Raw genomic sequence first — 19420 nt, 5'->3', positions numbered from 1 at the left:
GGCGTAGCCGCGTCCGGGTCCGCTAGTCCTTACATAAATCAATAATTTAACATTTAGGGCTGTTTCTGAACGAGTAAATTAAATTATTCATTGATATCAACACATTTGACTGTTATTCAATCCTGTTTATTAAATAAATAATCATGTTCTTCACGCGGGCGAAATCGCGTTGGGGGCCACTAGTAGACACATAATTATAAGTAATGTAGGCAGGAAGAACCTTTTCTGCAAGATGTATTTTAGTGGTAGAATTTAACGCCTTGACGCCTGCTAGACAGCAGAGCCGGGAAGATAAAGTAATATAAATATAATTATTACCCCAAATAGGAATCTAACCCATAACCAGCGCACTTACAGTCGGACGCTATCCCACTGCGTTGTGATGATTAAAATATTTGTTATAAAGTAACTTAACTTAAATTTCGGATATTTCGTCTTTACAATTTACTTTTTTTTGTAACTGTGAACCTAGTGTAGTAGTTGTAAAGATTGTCCGTCCCCATTACGGTCCGCCAAATTTTGGTAGCATTGCATGTTGAGAATAGCGGAACTTAACGCTGCGCTTTGCCCCGTTACCAGAGCGTGTAAATGTACCTAAATATTATATATTTCATTTCCACGCACCCACACTCCAACGCCACGAATCGCCTCATATTGGCTGAAAAAAATCATATAGCTGTCTAATAAAGTCTGTCTTCATAATAGAAAATTCACAACAAAGAAATGTTTCTACATTTCGAATGCGTGACTATATCAGTCACCGTTTATTACATTTTAATTGAAACTTCCTGAAAAAAAAATAGTGATTTTCTTCTTATATTAATTACTTTTCATAGTTATGAAATAAAATAAATTTAGAGGATTTACAAGACTTTTTATTACTAAAAATGTCTCCACTGTATCGTGCATAGCAGGATAGGAAGAGGAAACCTAACGCTAAGACACCCCGATTTTCAGGATATTCCGTTTATAACATAACTAAAATATAATCACTCCCGAAACTGAGTATCGATCCTACAATCACCACATTTACAGTTAAATGTGCCACTGCGCCCCTGTGTCCTCAGACTTGGCGTGCAAAGCGACAAATAATATTAGCACGAGAAATCTTTTACAAAGAAAGTAATATAGGCTTTAGTCTTCATTTGTGTTCAAAGCTAGTTGGTTGTTGATAATGTGGCGTTCGATGATATCGCTGCACGTGGTGCTGGTGGCTGCCGTCTGCGGTGTGGAGTGGAAGTTGAATAGTAGGATATTAGATACGGAGGTGAGAAGAGAAATTTAAATAATAGAAATATCTGCGGGACTCTGTACACAGATGATGGGTGTTGAATTGTGGAACTTAAAACCGCGGAGATTTTTAAATAATATATAAAGCGCGGTGTTGAGTTCCACCGTTCTACCTATAGAGTAGAAAATGGAGTGTTAAGTTAACAAGAAGTTTTCTCTGCCTGCTCTATGCAGGAAGTGTGGAGCTAACTACTTTTTAATTTATAGCTTATATACTTACCTATTATGTGTATATTATTAGTTTTTATTAATTATAGTAAGTTTAATAAGTATTGCAAATAAAAGTATAAGAGACATATTTAAATAATAGATATTGTCGATATATAAAACGCAGGGGTAGCTCAGATTAGTGTAGTTGTTGTGTGTTTAGTGATTGTTTTATAAAACAAATGTAAGAGGATAAAGAAAGTATAGGGGATGTTTTAACAAAGAAACCAATATAGACTCTTAATTTGTATTATTAGCTAGTTGGTTGTTTACAATTTCGTGTTGAATGGCGGAACTCAACGCCGCGATTTGTCTTCTTATTAGAGCGAGGAAATTGAAATATTCAATTAAATTAAATATTTCATTCTCACGAGGGAGAATCTAACTTATAACCTGTCGGCTTTACAGTTAAAAACTTAATCATCTACTTAAAATTTAGTTCATCACTTGACAATTCTTTGATAAGAGTTACTTAGATAAGTTCTTATTAAGAAAACGTATAAAAATTTGAACGTAGCGGGCTTGAACCCGCGCCTCTTTGGAAACTGTCCAAGCGCTCTAATCAACTAAGTCATACGCATGCATTTAACATATGTTAACATAAACTTGGACACTTTATTTTTTTTTTATAAGTATCAATGTTATTTTCTGTATAAAGTTGGAAGTTATATTCTACTTTTTTATCATAATTTTTAGGTCCATTTGTAATTTATAGCCCACTTATTCATATCATAATGAAAGCTGGCAGTTATATGTAGCTTAGGTGAAAATATAATATAGACCTAGTCTGATGATGGAGCCAGAACCTGAATAGTAGTACTCTTCAGAGGTTGCTAGTAATCTTATCGTAGTGCCGAGAACTTTGTGTAGCACATGTATCATTTAGTGCAGTAGGTGCCCTAATGATGGAGCCAGAACTTGAAATTTTATACACCGTACTTTTTAGGTTTTTTAAAATTTTTAAATTATGTATTTTTTTGTAACTAAGAACTATAATTAATATAAAACCAATCGTGGCGAAGAGGCACAAGCATACGACATACGAAGCGACAGGTTGTGGATTCGAATCCCACTTAGAATATTATTTATCTAATATTTCCAATTCCTCGCTCACGCAATGCCTCCAAAATTCCACGGATTGGGTAACAGGAGTGTTTTAATGGGAGCAAAGTGTCTTAACACTCCTCCCTCCGCTTACCCTGCTATGTGCGGAATACTACTAAAAAAATAATATAATAAATAATTTCTAAATGTAAAAATTATCAAAGCAAAGCGACTTACCATTGTCTCGTGTTTCATAATGACTGCCGCAATGTTATCTTGTCGTGCATGCTTACTTAATTATATATACACTTCTTTTATACTTACTTTTTACATTATACATATGTATATATATACATCGAAGTCATATTACGTTGGACTGAAAGAACGTAATGTTATTATCATTATGTTTTTTTTTATTCATATTTGTATTAATTAAATTGGAAAACGAAGTGTCTTGGCCTAAGTTATTGAAAATATTAAATAGTGCATTCGATGGTTGTGAGTTCGATTCCCAGTCGGAGGAATCAAAGTTGGAACTCACAACCGCCGGCTTTATAGGTGCACGCTAATGCCCATGCACCACGACGCCCTTACAATTTTATATCTTTAATAAATATAATCAATTTACATATCAAATTTATACATTTTGAGGAAAATATTATGTTTTTAATATATTCTTTTGGTTTGTCATTTCACAGTTACAAGTATAAACAAAAGGGTAGCCATAAGAAACCTAGTGTTAAGATTCTCTATTTTTCACTTTAATAATATAATTAAAGAGAATTAAATTAAGATTTACGAATATAATTATTGTATATTAGAAAAAAACCAATTTCCATCCTCAAAGGACAGTTTTCAGATTTTTTTTACATTGCATTGCACAATTACTAACGCGAATGTCTTAAAATGATAACCATGAAGTATATTTAATTTTTTTTCTTCATAGTGGCCGTCGTGGCGCAGCGGCCCAAGGGTGTGACTGTAACGCGACGGTTGTGGGTTCGATCCCCACTCGAGGAAGTGAATATTTATTTATCTTCCATTTCCTTCGCTGTGGTGCCGAGGCAAAGCGCGGCGTTGAGTTCTGCCACTCAACACGCAATGTCTCCAGAATTCGGTGGAAAGTGAGGAACGGAGTGTCTTAACACTTATCTGCCCTTATCTACCCTGCTGTGTGCGGGATACAGCGTGAAGCTAATTTATTTATTTATAGAAAAAAGTCATGTCGAGGCTGCATAGCGTCTTACTGTAAATAAATAAACAGTGTGGCGGAGCGGTGTTAAATCTCGCCACTCAACACGAAATATTTGTAGTGATTGAATGAACTGAATGATGTAATAGTAATAATTAATTGGATTTAACAAAATATTTTTCAATATAACTGTGGTGGAGAAAAAAATTAAATTGCGGAGAAAGGAGAGTTTTGTAGCTGGTTTCTTCTCGATATGTACCAATGCGAAAGTATGCTAACATTAGAAATATGTATTGCCATCTGGTTATCTCACAAGATATAAAAATAAGTAATTAAGACATTTTTCGTCCATATCTCAAGTTAAAACATTTTAAATATATTGTATATTCTTACAGTTTGACTGCTTCGATTATCCAGCAGAGGTGCCATACAGGACTTACGAACCAGGTACATTATTTAAATATATATTTTTATTTATATATCGACTCTAGGTTCGATACTTTCGAAAGTGAAAAATTGCAAATTTCTTTTATTGCTGTTTTTAACTACTAATTACGGTAGTTTTCGATTACATACAAAAACGAAAAAAAAAATTGAAAAAATCTTATTAAAATTTTTAGTACTTTAAAAGAGCAATAAAAACATTTGCAATTTTTCACGTTCGATATTTTAATAAAAAAAATGTCTAGTTACTAGTATCACATTAAATATGTATGAGTATCACATTAAATCAAATGAAAATATTTATTCCAATAGTTTTATTAGTATTGTTAATGTTTACGTTTCACGTGTACAGGTTGGGCATTGAGGAAACCACCAAAATACACTATATCCGCCATCCATACACCAAAGTACATCGCGAGTCCGTCACCTTTCAACCTCATATCGCGTAGATTCGACGTCTTCCTCTCCAACCGTGAAGATATCGTAAAAGAGCATGCAAAGTTAGTTCAAGACATCAATGGACTGAAACAGGTGATGCACGTACCACCCATACCAGATGAGAACAGAGATTACGATGATTCTATTTTCCATGAAATAATTGAAATCTCTACCACCAGCCGACCTCTTACTAAGTCTACCAAACCTCCTAAAACTACCAAAGGATTTCCTGTTGTGTTAATTGGTGGGAATAACCGCAAAGCGTCCTTTAGAAGTCCCAATTTACCCCCAAAAACCAATAAACAGACGATAAGCTTGGTTGGGACATCAGTAACACCGCTGGTAAAACCTCATCAGTATGTGATGGCATCTTCGAATCGACTTCCTGTGAGAATATGTATGCCTTTTTCCAATCAATCTCCAAAACGACGGCTAAGTTTATGGGAACGTATACTTAAATCTATTATTCCGAGGTAAATTTCCATTTTTATAAGATTTTTTATTTATATGTAGTAGTTACTCCAAGTAATACTCAGATTATTGTTAGATTTTCTCATTGTTTACTTCGAAGAAAAGAGTGTTTTATTAGTACAGTACAGTTAACGAGTCGTGGATGCAACGAAACTATTCTAGAAGGTTGCGCAGACTTGGTTAACAATACAGCAAAGGTGCAGAAAGCCTAAGTTCAGTGCGGCCACGACTCGTCAACCTTACTGTAGTAAGCTAAGCTCACATTCCTAAGTTATGTATTCGCATAATGCATATCTAAATAAATCTATTTGTTTGTTTATATATATTTTTAGGAACAAGAAGCGGTGAATACTAAAAGTAAACTTATAGCCTAGCCTTTATTACAATCACTTTAATTATCCAATTTAAATACTTTAATTTAAACTTAACTTTAAAAACTTAAATATACAAAATTACAATTCTCGTCATTACAATTACAAATACAAATGAGATAATATCGAGCGACACAAATAAGAACTCGCTTCTAAATAAATCTAAGACCTATTTAAACTCTCTATAAACTTTCTTCCTAAAATCTTTTCAAAAGATCCTCTAAATTCTGTCTAAGATTTATCTTTGAGTTCTCTCCTTTTACAACAACCATTTTACAACTTTTTATTACTTGACTGTCTGTCTGACTTTACGATGAACAAAATAATCTACCAGTGTACCAAAAACAACCCGAGAGATATGATGCAATAAATTTTGTAGATTATTATGAACTGATGGAGATAAGATATATTACAATTGTACCTTTTTATATAGCTTTACTTCTAGATACAGATTTAAATCTAAAACCTGTAAATTCTGTAACTATATTCCAGCATCGAACGATCGACCAACGAAGTCGAACAACCGTTAAAACATTTGTTTCCTAAAAATATATAAATATATTTCCCTGTAAACTTATTTATCTTTAATAATAGATATTAAAATTACTTGCTCTACTATTTATGGATGTAAAATATGAAAAGCTTTTAATTATATTATCATTTATGCTGTATAAAATATTTATAGTGTATAGTATAAGATGTGGCAAAGTATTACGCTTACCTGATACTCATTACTGATTGATTTACACTATAATTTATTTTTACAATGAATTCGAAATTATATCTCAGAAAGCCAGACTTTCACTCACAAATTCTATGAGTACCTACCGATTCTTTTAAGAAACATGAAACGATAGTAAAATGTCTATACAAAATTATCTATATCAAATTTAAAGACAAATCCGATGCTGCCTCTTATACTGCATTGTAAAGAAATTATGTATTTCTTGTATAAAAGTTATTTTTTTTAAATAATTGTTACTTGAACGTTACCATAACTAAAATATATGTTAATTTTTAAATGTTTTTCTGTCACTGTTTGTTTGTCGTCATCATTCATAATTCCATATGTCGCTTTAGTCGTAGTCATTAATTATTTTTATTTCCCCGCTCTGTTAGACGAATCACAACAGGGTAGAATGTGGAAAACAAAGTATTTTAACACTAGGTACCCTCTGCCTACGCTGTAAAAATAGGAGATTAGTTTGTAGTGCTCGACGAGAGCAGTGTATTCTCGTGTCTAATAATTCACAAACGGTACTATTGTTTAACATCTGCCATTCATTCTGCTTAATATAAACTGGTTGTGGGTTCGATCCCCACTTGAGGAAATAAAATATTTATTTAAATTTATATTTTCATTTCTTCGCTTTGGTGTCGAGACAGCGCGGCGTTGAGTTCCGCCACTCAACACGGAATGCCTCCAGAATTCGGTGGAAAATGGGGAACATAATGTCTTAACACTAGGGTATAGGCAGAGGGCCTATCCTGCTATGTACGGGATACAGCGAGAAGCTGATTATAACTGTAGCGTCATGATACTTCAAATGTATAGGTACAGTGTTAAAGTGATTCAAACTTCAAAGTAACAAGTACAACTGGCGCCAATAAAAACGTGTAAATATCCCCCCGATTTGGTATCGAACCACCATCAATCGCGATATTTGTAAAGACCACCAAGCATCTCAAGAATATTGTTATTATAAATAACAATGTCGCTGTCGAATTGAGTTCTGCCACTCAACACACAATGCCTCCAGAATTTGGCAGAAAGTGGAGAACGCAGTGTCTTAACACTAGGTTCTCTCTGGCTACCCTGCTGTGTGTGGGATACAGAGTGAAGCTGATAAAAAAATACTAATGACTATGAAACAGATTCAGATTTATTTATTTTTTTAATTTCGCGTGATTGTGAAGTACTTTCACGAAGTCAATGCACGTCGTGTTCAGTTGTTAATAACGTATAATGAACGTTCTAAGTAATTATAAATGGTACTAGTGAGATTGGTAGGTATGTTAGTAAACGTGATGGTGGTGGGGTCGCGGTTCGAATTTGGGGATAGGGAAGAGTTGGGAGTTAGTTAAATAATATTTTTGATTTGGTTACACGAAGTACGTCATTGATCCTAAAATGTTTATCCTTTTTGTATCAATTGAAAAAAAAAAAAGGATTTTATTCCTCTCAGCTGCATAACTACTTCCACTGCCGCTTTAGGTTCCCCGAGTATCAATTAAATCCGCAACCGTCGAGACTACCATGTGCACTACTAGTCCATGACCGCCTCAAAATATAAGTATAAAACATAAAAATTACCTCAAACTAAAATCAAACCTATAGCTATTAGGTAGCCATTCAATAATTTATTACTGCGCTTTAATAATGTAATTATAATGACATTTCTTCTACAATTTCAACACGCAGTAATAATATCAACAAGAAACAAAAATCTATTCAGTTTTCGTAGTAATTGCATCTTCTACACAATGGATGGATATATTGACAGATCTTCAGCTTTGTATAGCGACTTGAAGCGTGAGAAACCCGTGTTCATTTATAGATTAGATGCTATAGAAAAGATTGTTTTTTGTATATCTTTAAGTAATTCTAAGGGAATTTTGGTTTTTTTTTTTCAGTTCTTGTTAATTTTATTTTTAGTTTCATGTTGTATCACGCATATAGCGGGATAGGCAGTAGGCCACATTTTTTCATTATATTTACAAAATATGAACATAAAAATTATTCACGCATGGTTTTTCCCGCATCTTTTTGAACTTAGTACTGAGACACTCCGATCAACATGCTTAGACAAAGCGCGGCGTTAAATTTCGCCACTCAGCACACAATGTCTCAATGATTTATCATAACTTTAATGTACGGACTGAAATAGGAATTTTAATGGGAATATATAACAAAAGACATATAAAAGATAAAAATTTAAAAAAATATAATTCATCATTAAAAAGAATATTATTAACAATATTACAAAAACACACTTCAATAACTGACGTTGCAGTACTCTAAATATCCTATTTATACATATAAATTGTAACTGATTGCTCTATGCACGCTAATCTCAGAAACGGCATTATCGATTTAAATGCAGTTTTCACTTTTGTTTATATTTTTTCAAAATTTTCTTCATCGTTTGGTGTTTGTTTTATTTAATCTGTTAAAAACTAAAAAAGTTATGTCATTATAAAGTACTTATTAGGTTTTATAAAATAAATAGCTAGAAAATATTTATTTTTTGAATTGGCTGAAACCTTAGGTTACCATGTATTAATATTGCTTTTAAAATGATAATGATATTAGAGCACGAGCCTAATTCAGATTGGGAAATTAATAATTATGTTGTTGAAGCGGGCGAAGCCGCGAGCTTGTCGCTAGTATATTATATATATATGTAATAATAATAACTTATTTACTAAACACTTTATAAAACATTTATTTGAGAAAATACAAATTTATTTTGATGTATAAATCAAACCAGTTAATATCACGTATGAGGGCATATAGGTAGATTTACAACAAAAAGTAGATTTAGCTCTATCAATGCTGCCAATATAAGGAAGCCAACGTAAACCAAAGCGCAAGTGATGCCAACTTTCCAGTCCAATTGAAATTTGTTCATAGCTAAAGCGCCATAGAGCGTGAATAACGTGGAGAGCAGAGAGATCGCGCTGTATGATAGTCCACTTGAGTTTATTTTAACCTGGAATTATAAACGAACACTTATAGTACCGCTAAGTTCGTCGTGGCGATATTGCTCCCTGTCTATCCTGCTATGAGCGGGATACAGCGTGAAAATAAAAAAAACCCATTACAACTAAATAGTCTATATTAGCTATACTCTTTATATCTACTAGATATACTGATATAGTTTTTCTCGAGCAAATAGAGAATTTAACAAAATATATAATTTTAAATTCATACTACTGGTAATTAATCATTTATTTCTACTAATTTCTTCTAGGATTCGAACTCATAATAAAATAATAAAAAAAAGAAAAGTCTCACCCAATGATTATCCGGATAGGACGGATAAAATAAGCCTTTGATGAGCCACGGCAGTCCCAAGCAGAGTAAAATGTCGAACGTATTCGATCCTATTGAATTGCTTATGCCCATTGTGCCGTGACCTAAAAGTGGTACATTATTTAAGTATATGTGCGAGTACGAGTATGGAAGTACGTAGAGATTGAAGATTGTTCAAATATAATGTACGAAATGATTTTTATATATGATTTGTGTAGGTTCATAGGGAATATAGTGTAAAGACACTCCAATTTTCAGTGTAGCGGAACTCAATGTCGCACTTTGCCTTGTTACTAGAGCGAAGTAAAGAAATTATATTATATTCATTCATCCGTTTTTGGGAATCGAACCCACAACCGTCGTGTTTACAATCTGACGTTGTGCCGTTCGCCACTACTACACTCGGGGTATTGAATTATTTTTATTTCTCCTATCTGGTAAGAAACTGGGGTGCGTTATGTTTTACAACTCCAAGCACGCTCTGTGCGGGATACAGTTTAAAATAACAAAGAAATATACGCATACAATGTAGATATTTGATGAAATATTGGCACAGTAAACAGAATATCGGCACACACAAAGGTGCCAGTACAAACCATACTAATAAATCGATGAAATGATTCTCTTCATTTTCTTTGTATATTTTAAAAAATAACATAAAATAATAATCATTAAAAATGAGTATTAGAAACAATAAATAATCTATAAATACCTTGGTTCGTAACTAGGACACTGGACACCGCTTCCGGTAAGCTTGTTCCCGCTGCTAATATTGTCAAACCCGTTATACTGTCTGGCACGTTGAGAGTGTCACCTTAAATAAAAAAAATAACCTACTATCCTACTGCACCATAAATGTTAAAAATGGAAACTAACAAAATAGCACCTCTAGGGCATAATTATTGTAAAAGCGCTGTACAATGATTGACAGACAATGGAATTGCAGGAAAATTGTGTTCTTTGGGTACTAATACTCATTTTATAAAATAAATACATCTGATGTAATTCTACTTCAATTTTCTTTTTAAGTTTTATCAGGTTTTTTTTTCTGTATTTGGCGGGGAAAATCTGATATAGTACTTTTCATCATCATCATCATCATGTGGAAAAATGCGGAAGTACCAACTGAAGAGTTGAAAATATGGGCTGAATTAGATATTTTATTTATCGAGGAATACTATATGCTTTAGATGATAATTAGATGTAACCATCTGTAGTTAGAGTTACAACTGTAGCACAAGTGAACTCGGAGTTATTTTCATTGGAAAACGTAGACGAAGCTGCAGGTGTAAACTGGTTTTAAATAGACCGAGATGATAAATATATTATTATATTGATAGCTTTACTTACTCATGTAAGTAACTTTTCAGTATTATTCGACTTAAGAATATCTAGAATCAGTTAGCAATATTTTCAGTAATTACTATTACATAAAAACATAAAACAATTGGCATACCAACTATAGTAATGATCCAAGCCACCACGTAGGACACTCCTGCTATCCACACCACGCACATGATGAAGGTCAAAGGGTACAAACGCTGGTGTTTCCGGCAATCAGGTATGGTGATCCACAGTAACAACCCCATGGGCCACGTGGCCAACCAGAACAACTTCTGCATACCGCTCGTTTTGTCATCTGGCCAAGAGAAAAGTGAACTGGTGCTGGATTCTGTAATGTGTTGGAAATTTAGTCAAGAGAAGAAAAGAAATCAAAATAAATCAGCTTCACGCTGTATCCCTCACGCTGCAGTGTAGGCAGAAGGAACCTAGTGTTAAGACACTTCATTCCGCCAAATACTGGAGACATTATATGTATAGTGGAGGAACTCAACGCAGCGCTTTGCCTCGACACCAGAGCGAAAGAATGGAAATATACACTTAAATAAATATTTCATTTCCTCGAGCGAGGATTGAACGCGTTACCAGGCACGTATAAATAAAAATGTAATAAATATAGCACTCTTACCAGAATCAGTAGATCCGTGTCTCATCGTAATAACTATACCTTTTTCTAATTCGTTAATATTTTGATTGGAATGAGCAAATTGGTGGGATACTTCTAAACCATTTCTTTTGTCTGAAAATAAATATAAATACATATAAATAATAATTATTATTATCATTCAAGCAGTTGCGGCGCGACGCGAAGCTTGTAGGTCCAATTTCCATTTGGGGGAATGATTTTATTTTCATTTCCTCGCTACAAAGCGAGACCTTGACCTATGCTACGACGGTATGCTTCATTTTAAAGTTGTCGTAAAAAACACGCAATGGTTTGAATTCGGATGAAAACTAAAAAACGTAGTGTCTTGACACCAGGTTTCCGCTAAAAATATCGAAGAAAAATAGGTAGAATAATATAAATTGTCGATTACCTTTAGAGAGCAAAGGAGATATTTCTGTATAAGTCTTCTTTTTGGTTGGATAACAGCAACCACTTCTTGCGAAGCTGCCAATATGACTATTATAAATCATAGCTGAAAATAAAAAAAAACTAAATAAATTTAATTCTATACTGATGCTAGAATAATAATAGATCTAATCTGAAGAATCTATACTGTAATAATAAGGATAAGGATACTGCGTTTCCTTTTCTACTTCATACAAAAATATATCACAAAAGCAAACAAGCACACAAATTCCAAGAAATAATATTTCCTATAAATGTGAAAATTGTGTAAGTATGGCTATTTGTTCCGCTTTCACGCAAAAACTACCTACTGTACGGATTTAGATGAAACTTTACATGATGAATCTTATACATAGAAAAGAACACATAAGCTACAATTTATTTTAAAAAATGTATAATTTGGGTATAATATAAAATTAGTTAAGTAAGTAAGTTTAAACGGGCGAAGCCACAAGAGTCGCAAATTTGTCATAATTACCTAAAATATAAAAAGTGTACATAAGCACCAGCAGCAGGGCCTCGTACCAGTATATCTTATCGTCTAACAGGGTTAAGATAAGGGCGACGACGGCCACTGCGTACATCATGCAGTCCCGAGACACTGACCACCAATCTAGTTCTATTACCTGAATTAAAAATAAAATGAAAATCAGCTTCACGCTTTATCCCGCAAACAGCAGGATAGGCAGAGGGAACATAGTGGTAAGACCGTTTTTTCGCCGTATACCAGAGCAAAGAAACGGAAATATAAATTTAAGTAAATATTTCATTTTCTCGAGTGAGGATCGAACCCACAACCATTGCGTTACAGTCCCACCCTTGTGTCTCTGTTGTCCACGATTATCTCAACTTTGGTAGAACTGATTTTGAAGTGATTTTTAGAAAAGTATTTATTAAATTTAGGAGACGTCCTTGGTATTTTAATTGAATTAAGGAGTTTACCTTTTCGAAGTAATTATATATATTATTACCACTAAAAACCTCAAAAAACTCACTCTCCCTGTCACCAGAGCGCAGCAAGCTGGTACTGCCAGTACATTGAATACCGCTGAACCGACTATAGCGCCTACGCCCAAGTCCCCTTCAGTCACAAAAGTGCCTATGCAGTTTATGAACAACTCGGGACTCGAACTCGCTGCTGCCATGAAGGTAGCTCCGGCTATATCGGCTTCCATGTTTAGACCTGTGTCATTAAGGAATAATTTTAAAAAATATAAATTATTTCACGCAATTTCGCGTTTATAGCAGGGTAGATTCGTTCCACGCGCACCGCCCAATTTTTAAGACATTGTGTGTTTCAACGTTATAGAAGAACGTAGTGCTACGCTGTCTTATTACTAAAGCGAGGTAATGAAAGTAAGTAGGTAATTAATTTCCCCGAGTGGGAATTGAAAATTCAAAGAAACTACGAACTAGTTACAAATATTTTTAATGTTTTGTTATTGACCTTGAATGGTTATATCTAGAATGGTCATATCTAATTACTTTTACTTTCACGATCTACCAGAGCAAATGAGAGAATCTAATGAGTTCCGCCACTCGACGTTTCGAAAAGAGCTCTTGGGCAGAACGTGGGGGAAGGAGTGTCTTAACATTAGGTACATTGTACCCATCCATGTAAATATAATATAATAAAAAGTAACAGTCTAGTCCATCGTCGTGTTGAGTCTCCGCAATCAACATACAATGCCTCCAATTAAGTGGAAAGTGGGGAACAATATGTCTTATCATTAGGTTCCCTCTTCCTCCCTGGTACAAGCGGGATACCGCGTGAACTTAAAAGAAAAATAATCTAAAATAAAATGATTATACGAGACAGACTAAGTATTTGTACGCACGAGGCGCAGTGCACTGACCGCACCATTCAGAGATGGAATTCCTTTCGATACCACTTTTCCAATCAAAGTCAATTACTTGACTTTTTCTTTATATATGTATAAATATATTAGTATGTAGAGATGCTTAGGCTTACTATATTCGGTTTGGATTTTTTGAGAGAGAAAGAATTGATGTGGAAGATGATAAGTGTTCATATAAGTATATATATATTTTTAGCATTTAATATACTTAGATATCTGACTGATATAGACTCTGCGATATCAAAAGCGTAAAATATATATTAATATCAATAAAATTCCTATGTTAATATTCTTATAGGAAGGACTACATGACGAACTTCAGCGACGAATTCTTAGCCGCGTAGTTTCGGCTTAGAACGTTGTATGAATGTTAATTATATTAGCATTAACTATTATATAAGAATTTGAAAACGATATGGTTTAGTAGTCAGCGCTTGCACGCTTTCCAAGAGGCGCGGGTTTGAATCCAGCTATGTCTAAATTTTTATACTTTTTTATGAAAATATTTTTTTTCCATCCTTGTTTTGAAATAACACTTAATAAATGTTAAAATAAAGACTCTTATCGTACACTTAAGAATAAGAATACTTGAAATTTATTGTTAATACAGTATTATCACTTCAAGGACTTACATACTGCTGCACTATATAGATACAGAGTTACATATTCGATAGACAATTATAAATAATACATTGTTACAATTTCGCGATAAGATACAAATATATTTTTCATTCAAACGTTTCATAGATTAACATAATTATTTTTACTGTAAAGGCATTTTTTTTGTAGTGTTAATACAATCCGTTACCGTGCATTGCGTACTGAGTGGCAGAACACAATGCCATGCTTTCTTTTGTTACTAAAGCGAAGAAATAAAAACAATTCTTTACCCCGGGTGAGAATCGAACCCACAACCGTCGTTTTTACAGATAAACTCTGCACCACTGCACTACAATGGCCACCAATATACTTAAGTAAATAATAATAAACGCAAAGCAAGAAAATGAAAAGCTAACTATTTTAAATAAGAAATACACATAATAAAAGTAATGATCATTTAAAATGTGAGTAACTCTAACGAAGATAACTTAATAATTTAATGAGTCGAAATAATCCTACTAATATTATTTGTTCCACTTTCACACAAATGTTACTGGACTGATTTAGAAAAAACTTTACATGGATATAGTTAATATATCAGACCAACATAGGCCACAATTCAAAACAAAATCCTTATGTAAATTGTAGTCTATGTGTTATTTCGATGGTATATTACGTAGTTTTTGCGTGAATGTGAACAAACATACTTCCTCACAAACCTGTACGTTCATAATATTAGTAGGAATAATTCAATAAAATAATTTAATTATAAAACAACAACAAGCAAATATTCTAAGCATCAAAGTCCCAATCTCGTATAAAATATTTCATTACACATTTTTTAATATAAATTAAATTCGCTTTGCAATTTTTAAGTAGGTTAAAAAATATATACATTTGTGAAGCTAAATAAAAATATAACCTCAATGTTTCTCATAGAGCTATAATCGATTAAAATTAACACTAAGTCGTAATGAAGTATATGGATAATTTTAAAGTTAATTTAATTTATAATGCCTCCAGAATTGGGTGGAAAGTGGGGAATGTAGTGTATTAACATTAGGTTCGGTTCCCTCTGCCTACCCTGCTGTGTGCGGGATACAGCGTGAATGTGAAAGCAGCAGTCCCTAGAATTTCGTTTCCATGGGAAATGTGCGATCTGATCATTGTTATAGTAGGAAGAGCCTTGCCTGAAAATAAATAATAAATATATATTAATAATTATAATATAAAACTTACGTTCACATATAATTTCAATGGCGGGCACGAAGTATTGTTCACAGACGGTGCCGAGCAGAAGGAAGCAGTAAAAGGCCAGGACACAATGCAGTAGAATAAAACCCTAGAAATATTCATTTTATTAAATCCGTTCCTCACTCTCCGCGATATTTTCGAGATATTCGTGACGTAACTCAAAGCTGCTGCTGCTTATTAAAGCGAGGAAATAATTATATCCTTCAAGTAGGAATCAAACCGACAACCATCGCAATTACAGGCAGACACTGTGATATAAGTATGTACATAATCTCTATATATAAAATCGAAAGGTCACTCATTCATCACGAAATCTCAGAAACTACATGTGCTAGGAATCTCAATTTGGCATAGGAGTTACTTAGGACGTAGGTGCTCGCTAAGACGGGAATTTGCAATATTCGACTCCTAAGGGGTTGTTTTTGGGGTCGAAAGTTTGTATGAAACTTCGTTACTACAAATGCTAGGAGTCTCAAATTTTGCCTAGACGTCACTAGGACGTAGTCATGGAGACAGAAATTAATAATAACATAGTTCACGCGGGTGAAACCGCGAGCGGCCCGCTAATTTTTAATATACGTTAAGTTAGTAAGTTAAAATAACAATGTAACTGACATGTTGTCTTTGATATCTGGTGAGACCGTCCGATGGGAACTCCAGTATCGCTGGTTGTGTACAGTTCTTTTCCTCGCCTTCAGTTACACCGAGTAAGTTCCTCGAGTGAAAAACTTCTTCATCTGAAAGTAAAACATACATATTAAGTTCAATTTAAATTTATGTAATAAGTTAAGTTAAATTGGACTATTATTTCTATATTTTAGTTAAGAATCCATACTAATGTTATAAAGCTAAAATATTCTAGTTTCTACTACTCTAACTTTTATGCTAGAAATTTTTGCTTTGTGACTGGACTAGTCAATTTATCGAGAAAGACTATATTATAGGCCATGCAAAAGTTTGAACCTACTTACTCTACCATTACTTTAGAGGAGGCCGGGGCAATAGAAATAAATTACTACATACTCCATTATTATTGATTGAGTAGTATTTTTTTTACTTTGACTTTCTGCTAAATTCTTGAAGCATTGAGGGTTCAGCGCCGGAACTTAACGCCGCGCTCAAAAATTGAGTGATGTGGGGGGAACAAAGAATCTTATCACTCGATTCCCTCATCATACCCTGCTATATGCGGGATAAAGCGGGAAGCTAGAAACAGAGCATTGTATGAACTCCGGATTCAATTATGAGTTTCATTCCGACGCTGGATAAAGATAAAAAAATATATGTTATTTCGAACATATTTTATTTAATTCACTACCTTTATAAAGTAAATCATTAGTGTCTTCTCCCTTGAAACTTTTAAACGCAAAGTAAACTAACGGTATACCGACAAACAACAACACTCTTATTATAAAAGCTAATCTATATTTTCGCAAATTACTAGTCCGTATCAACATGTTTGCCATTAAGGAAAAAGAAAACAAAAAAAACAACAGCAAAAACTTAAAAAAGACTATAAAATTCTATACAATTTAAGAAAAGCCTATGTCAAATAAAAAACTCGTATATTTCACCGTAAACACAGTTAATTTTCATTTGCAATATTGAAATAAACTAGGGTTTTTGTATTAAAAAGGTGCGAGTGTATGAAACGCAGGTGCAAGGACCACTGCTCGGCTAAGAAGCTACAAGTGGCGATTATCACTAAGATACGCTGTTATCGATTAGGCTGTTATCAGTTCGAGAGTAAACAAAACAAAATCTTAGGAAGGAGATATGGTACTGGTTTATTCCGTTCGGTAGGATTGTTTAGAAACGATTTCCCCACTCGGCTTTAACGGATTAATACTATCTTTTAGGTGACATGGTTTCAAATTTCTGTCATAAGTTATGTTTTTTAGGGTTCCATACCTCAAAAGAAAGAAACGGAACCATTGTAGGATCACTTCGTCAGTCAACAATATTTTTGTCAAGTTGAAATCCATATCAATTATTTAGGTGTACAGTTCCTTGGAGCGAAAATATTAACCTTCTAAGTCTACGCAATTAAAAGGCACCAGCGTTTATGCATCGCATTTTGTCGTGTTCTGTAAAAAAAGTTGTCGCATAGTCGTCTCGTCGACTTCCAATTATGATACTTTTCAAAAAATTATAGCTATAAATAAGGGAAAAATTCCGAAAAATGGATTTATGAGCCAACCAATTTATATTTGTATTTTCATTTTATTTTAAAATTAATAGCGAAGAGACAAAGCTAGGCGTTGAATTCCGCTATTTACGTGCAATATCTTTAATTTGGGCGGCAAATGGAGAACGGGTTGCTTTTACTTTATGTTCTCTCTAGACAAAGAGGCTAGAAACCCTGCTATGCGAGATGAAATGCGAAGCTATAAATGCAAAGATTAATTAAAGAACCCTCTTAAAAGTAAGCTTTCTAGATCCTTTTTATGGTATTATATTTTACAAAAAATAGAGAATCGCAAAAAATGGCAATCCTCCACTTTATTTTGGCCATTTTGGATTGACAACAATATTGATAATATGTACCTAATTGTTTGTTGTATTGTCATTCGAACTAAAGTCGTAATCCAAATTTCAGTACACACATACTGACATACACCAGCGCGGCAACTCGAACGAAAACTTGCTAAAAACCTATTGTTTACTTCATTAGTAAAATTTGGAAATAAATTACTTCTCACTAAGATTTTGTGTAAACTTAAACCTTACCTTACGTTACCAATGTGGCCGTCGTAGCGCAGGCCCACAGGGCACAAGCGTGTGACTACACGACGGTTGTGGGGTCAATTCGAGCTCAGGGTAATGAATCATTATTTATTAATAATTTCATAGAGTCGGGAACGGAGTGTGTTTCATAAACACTTTTCTAGAAAACGTAAACAAATCTGACGTCCTCTTTAAAAATGCTAAAAATGCTGATACATGAAATTTTATTTTAAGAAATAAAGTCAATCAAAAATTGAATCAATAAAAATATTCTCATTTACTTAAGTAAAATTCGAATTCACAACTCATTGTTTTAACCATCAAAGCAAAAAAAAACATAGTAACAGAGCTAAGTGGACATAAACATACATACATATATAACATAAGAAAACGGTTACACTCAAGTGTCGGAATATTCCCAACTCGATGTTCTAATCTTACGATTAACAAATGTTTTCAACGGAAATTTTCTAATAATCTTTACAATATTGTGATAAACCTTGAATTTTTAATATGGATTTGTACATAAATAGATAAAATTAAGTTTTATTTAATTGTATGGCTCAATTACTAAATTGTTTATTATACTTATTTAATTTCCAAAAATAATAATAGACGTTTGTCGCGGCGCAGGGGCGCAGGCGTGTGACTTTACGCGCGACAGATTGTGGGTTCGAATCCTACTCGGGGAAATGATATCCTGCACAAAGCAGAGAAATGCAGAGAGAACTTAGGATCCTGGTAGTAAGACACTCCGTTACCATTAAAACACTTCTGTTGCCCAATGTCTGCCGAATTCTGAACGATTTTCCATTTTACGTTTTTAACTTAAAAAAGAAAATCCTTCGGATTAAAAAAACAATCGAAGTTGCTGAAAACAACTTATTTGTTACGTTTTCCAAAGCCAATATATTTGTTATTATTAGTTTACGAGAATACGAATTTGTAAAAGTTGAGGCATTTTTTTTATTTTCTGTGTTTGGTGACACCGCAGTGTCGATTCACTCAACACGCATTCAAAGGACCGTTTATATAAAACATTTCGGAGATACGCGAAGATAACAATGATGAACA

General features: G+C 33.6%; 2 protein-coding genes across 2 annotated transcripts; one reads left to right on the top strand and one right to left on the bottom strand.

The window, feature by feature from the left end:
* Window positions 1-1155: 1155 nt before the first annotated feature.
* LOC146527361 (uncharacterized) lies at window positions 1156-6478 on the top strand. Its single transcript, XM_085206545.1, has 3 exons — window positions 1156-1267; window positions 4129-4180; window positions 4530-6478. The coding sequence occupies exons 1-3, from the start codon at window positions 1175-1177 to the stop codon at window positions 5090-5092; spliced, it is 708 nt and encodes a 235-aa protein (XP_085062671.1). The 5' UTR covers window positions 1156-1174; the 3' UTR covers window positions 5093-6478.
* A 1902-nt stretch (window positions 6479-8380) lies between these two features.
* LOC146527360 (sodium/potassium/calcium exchanger 5-like) lies at window positions 8381-17301 on the bottom strand. Its single transcript, XM_085206719.1, has 11 exons — window positions 16938-17301; window positions 16235-16356; window positions 15605-15707; window positions 12902-13089; window positions 12385-12532; window positions 11872-11973; window positions 11463-11573; window positions 10950-11165; window positions 10206-10307; window positions 9476-9597; window positions 8381-9170 (listed from the first exon to the last, which is right to left on the bottom strand). The coding sequence occupies exons 1-11, from the start codon at window positions 17083-17085 to the stop codon at window positions 8955-8957; spliced, it is 1578 nt and encodes a 525-aa protein (XP_085062845.1). The 5' UTR covers window positions 17086-17301; the 3' UTR covers window positions 8381-8954.
* Window positions 17302-19420: the final 2119 nt, after the last annotated feature.

The sequence above is a fragment of the Heliconius melpomene genome, chromosome 21 (genome assembly GCF_056956725.1).
Source record: "Heliconius melpomene rosina isolate 202511_hmr_F chromosome 21, ASM5695672v1, whole genome shotgun sequence".
Taxonomy (NCBI): domain Eukaryota; kingdom Metazoa; phylum Arthropoda; class Insecta; order Lepidoptera; family Nymphalidae; genus Heliconius; species Heliconius melpomene.
Note: the sequence above shows the minus strand (reverse complement) of the source record. Positions and strands in the feature narration are given on the sequence as shown.

Bases quoted from the DNA above. Each gene is read 5' to 3' on its own strand.
- LOC146527360 (XM_085206719.1), bottom strand. From the start codon at position 17,085: ATGGCAAACATGTTGATACGGACTAGTAATTTGCGAAAATATAGATTA. The intron at 11,974-12,384 runs GTAATTATGACA...TTTTATTTTCAG, and splicing joins GTACACTTTTTATATTTTAG to CTATGATTTATAATAGTCAT. The intron at 11,166-11,462 runs GTAAGAGTGCTA...AACACATTACAG, and splicing joins ACACGGATCTACTGATTCTG to AATCCAGCACCAGTTCACTT.
- LOC146527361 (XM_085206545.1), top strand. From the start codon at position 1,175: ATGTGGCGTTCGATGATATCGCTGCACGTGGTGCTGGTGGCTGCCGTC. The intron at 1,268-4,128 runs GTGAGAAGAGAA...ATATTCTTACAG, and splicing joins GTAGGATATTAGATACGGAG to TTTGACTGCTTCGATTATCC. The intron at 4,181-4,529 runs GTACATTATTTA...TCACGTGTACAG, and splicing joins ATACAGGACTTACGAACCAG to GTTGGGCATTGAGGAAACCA.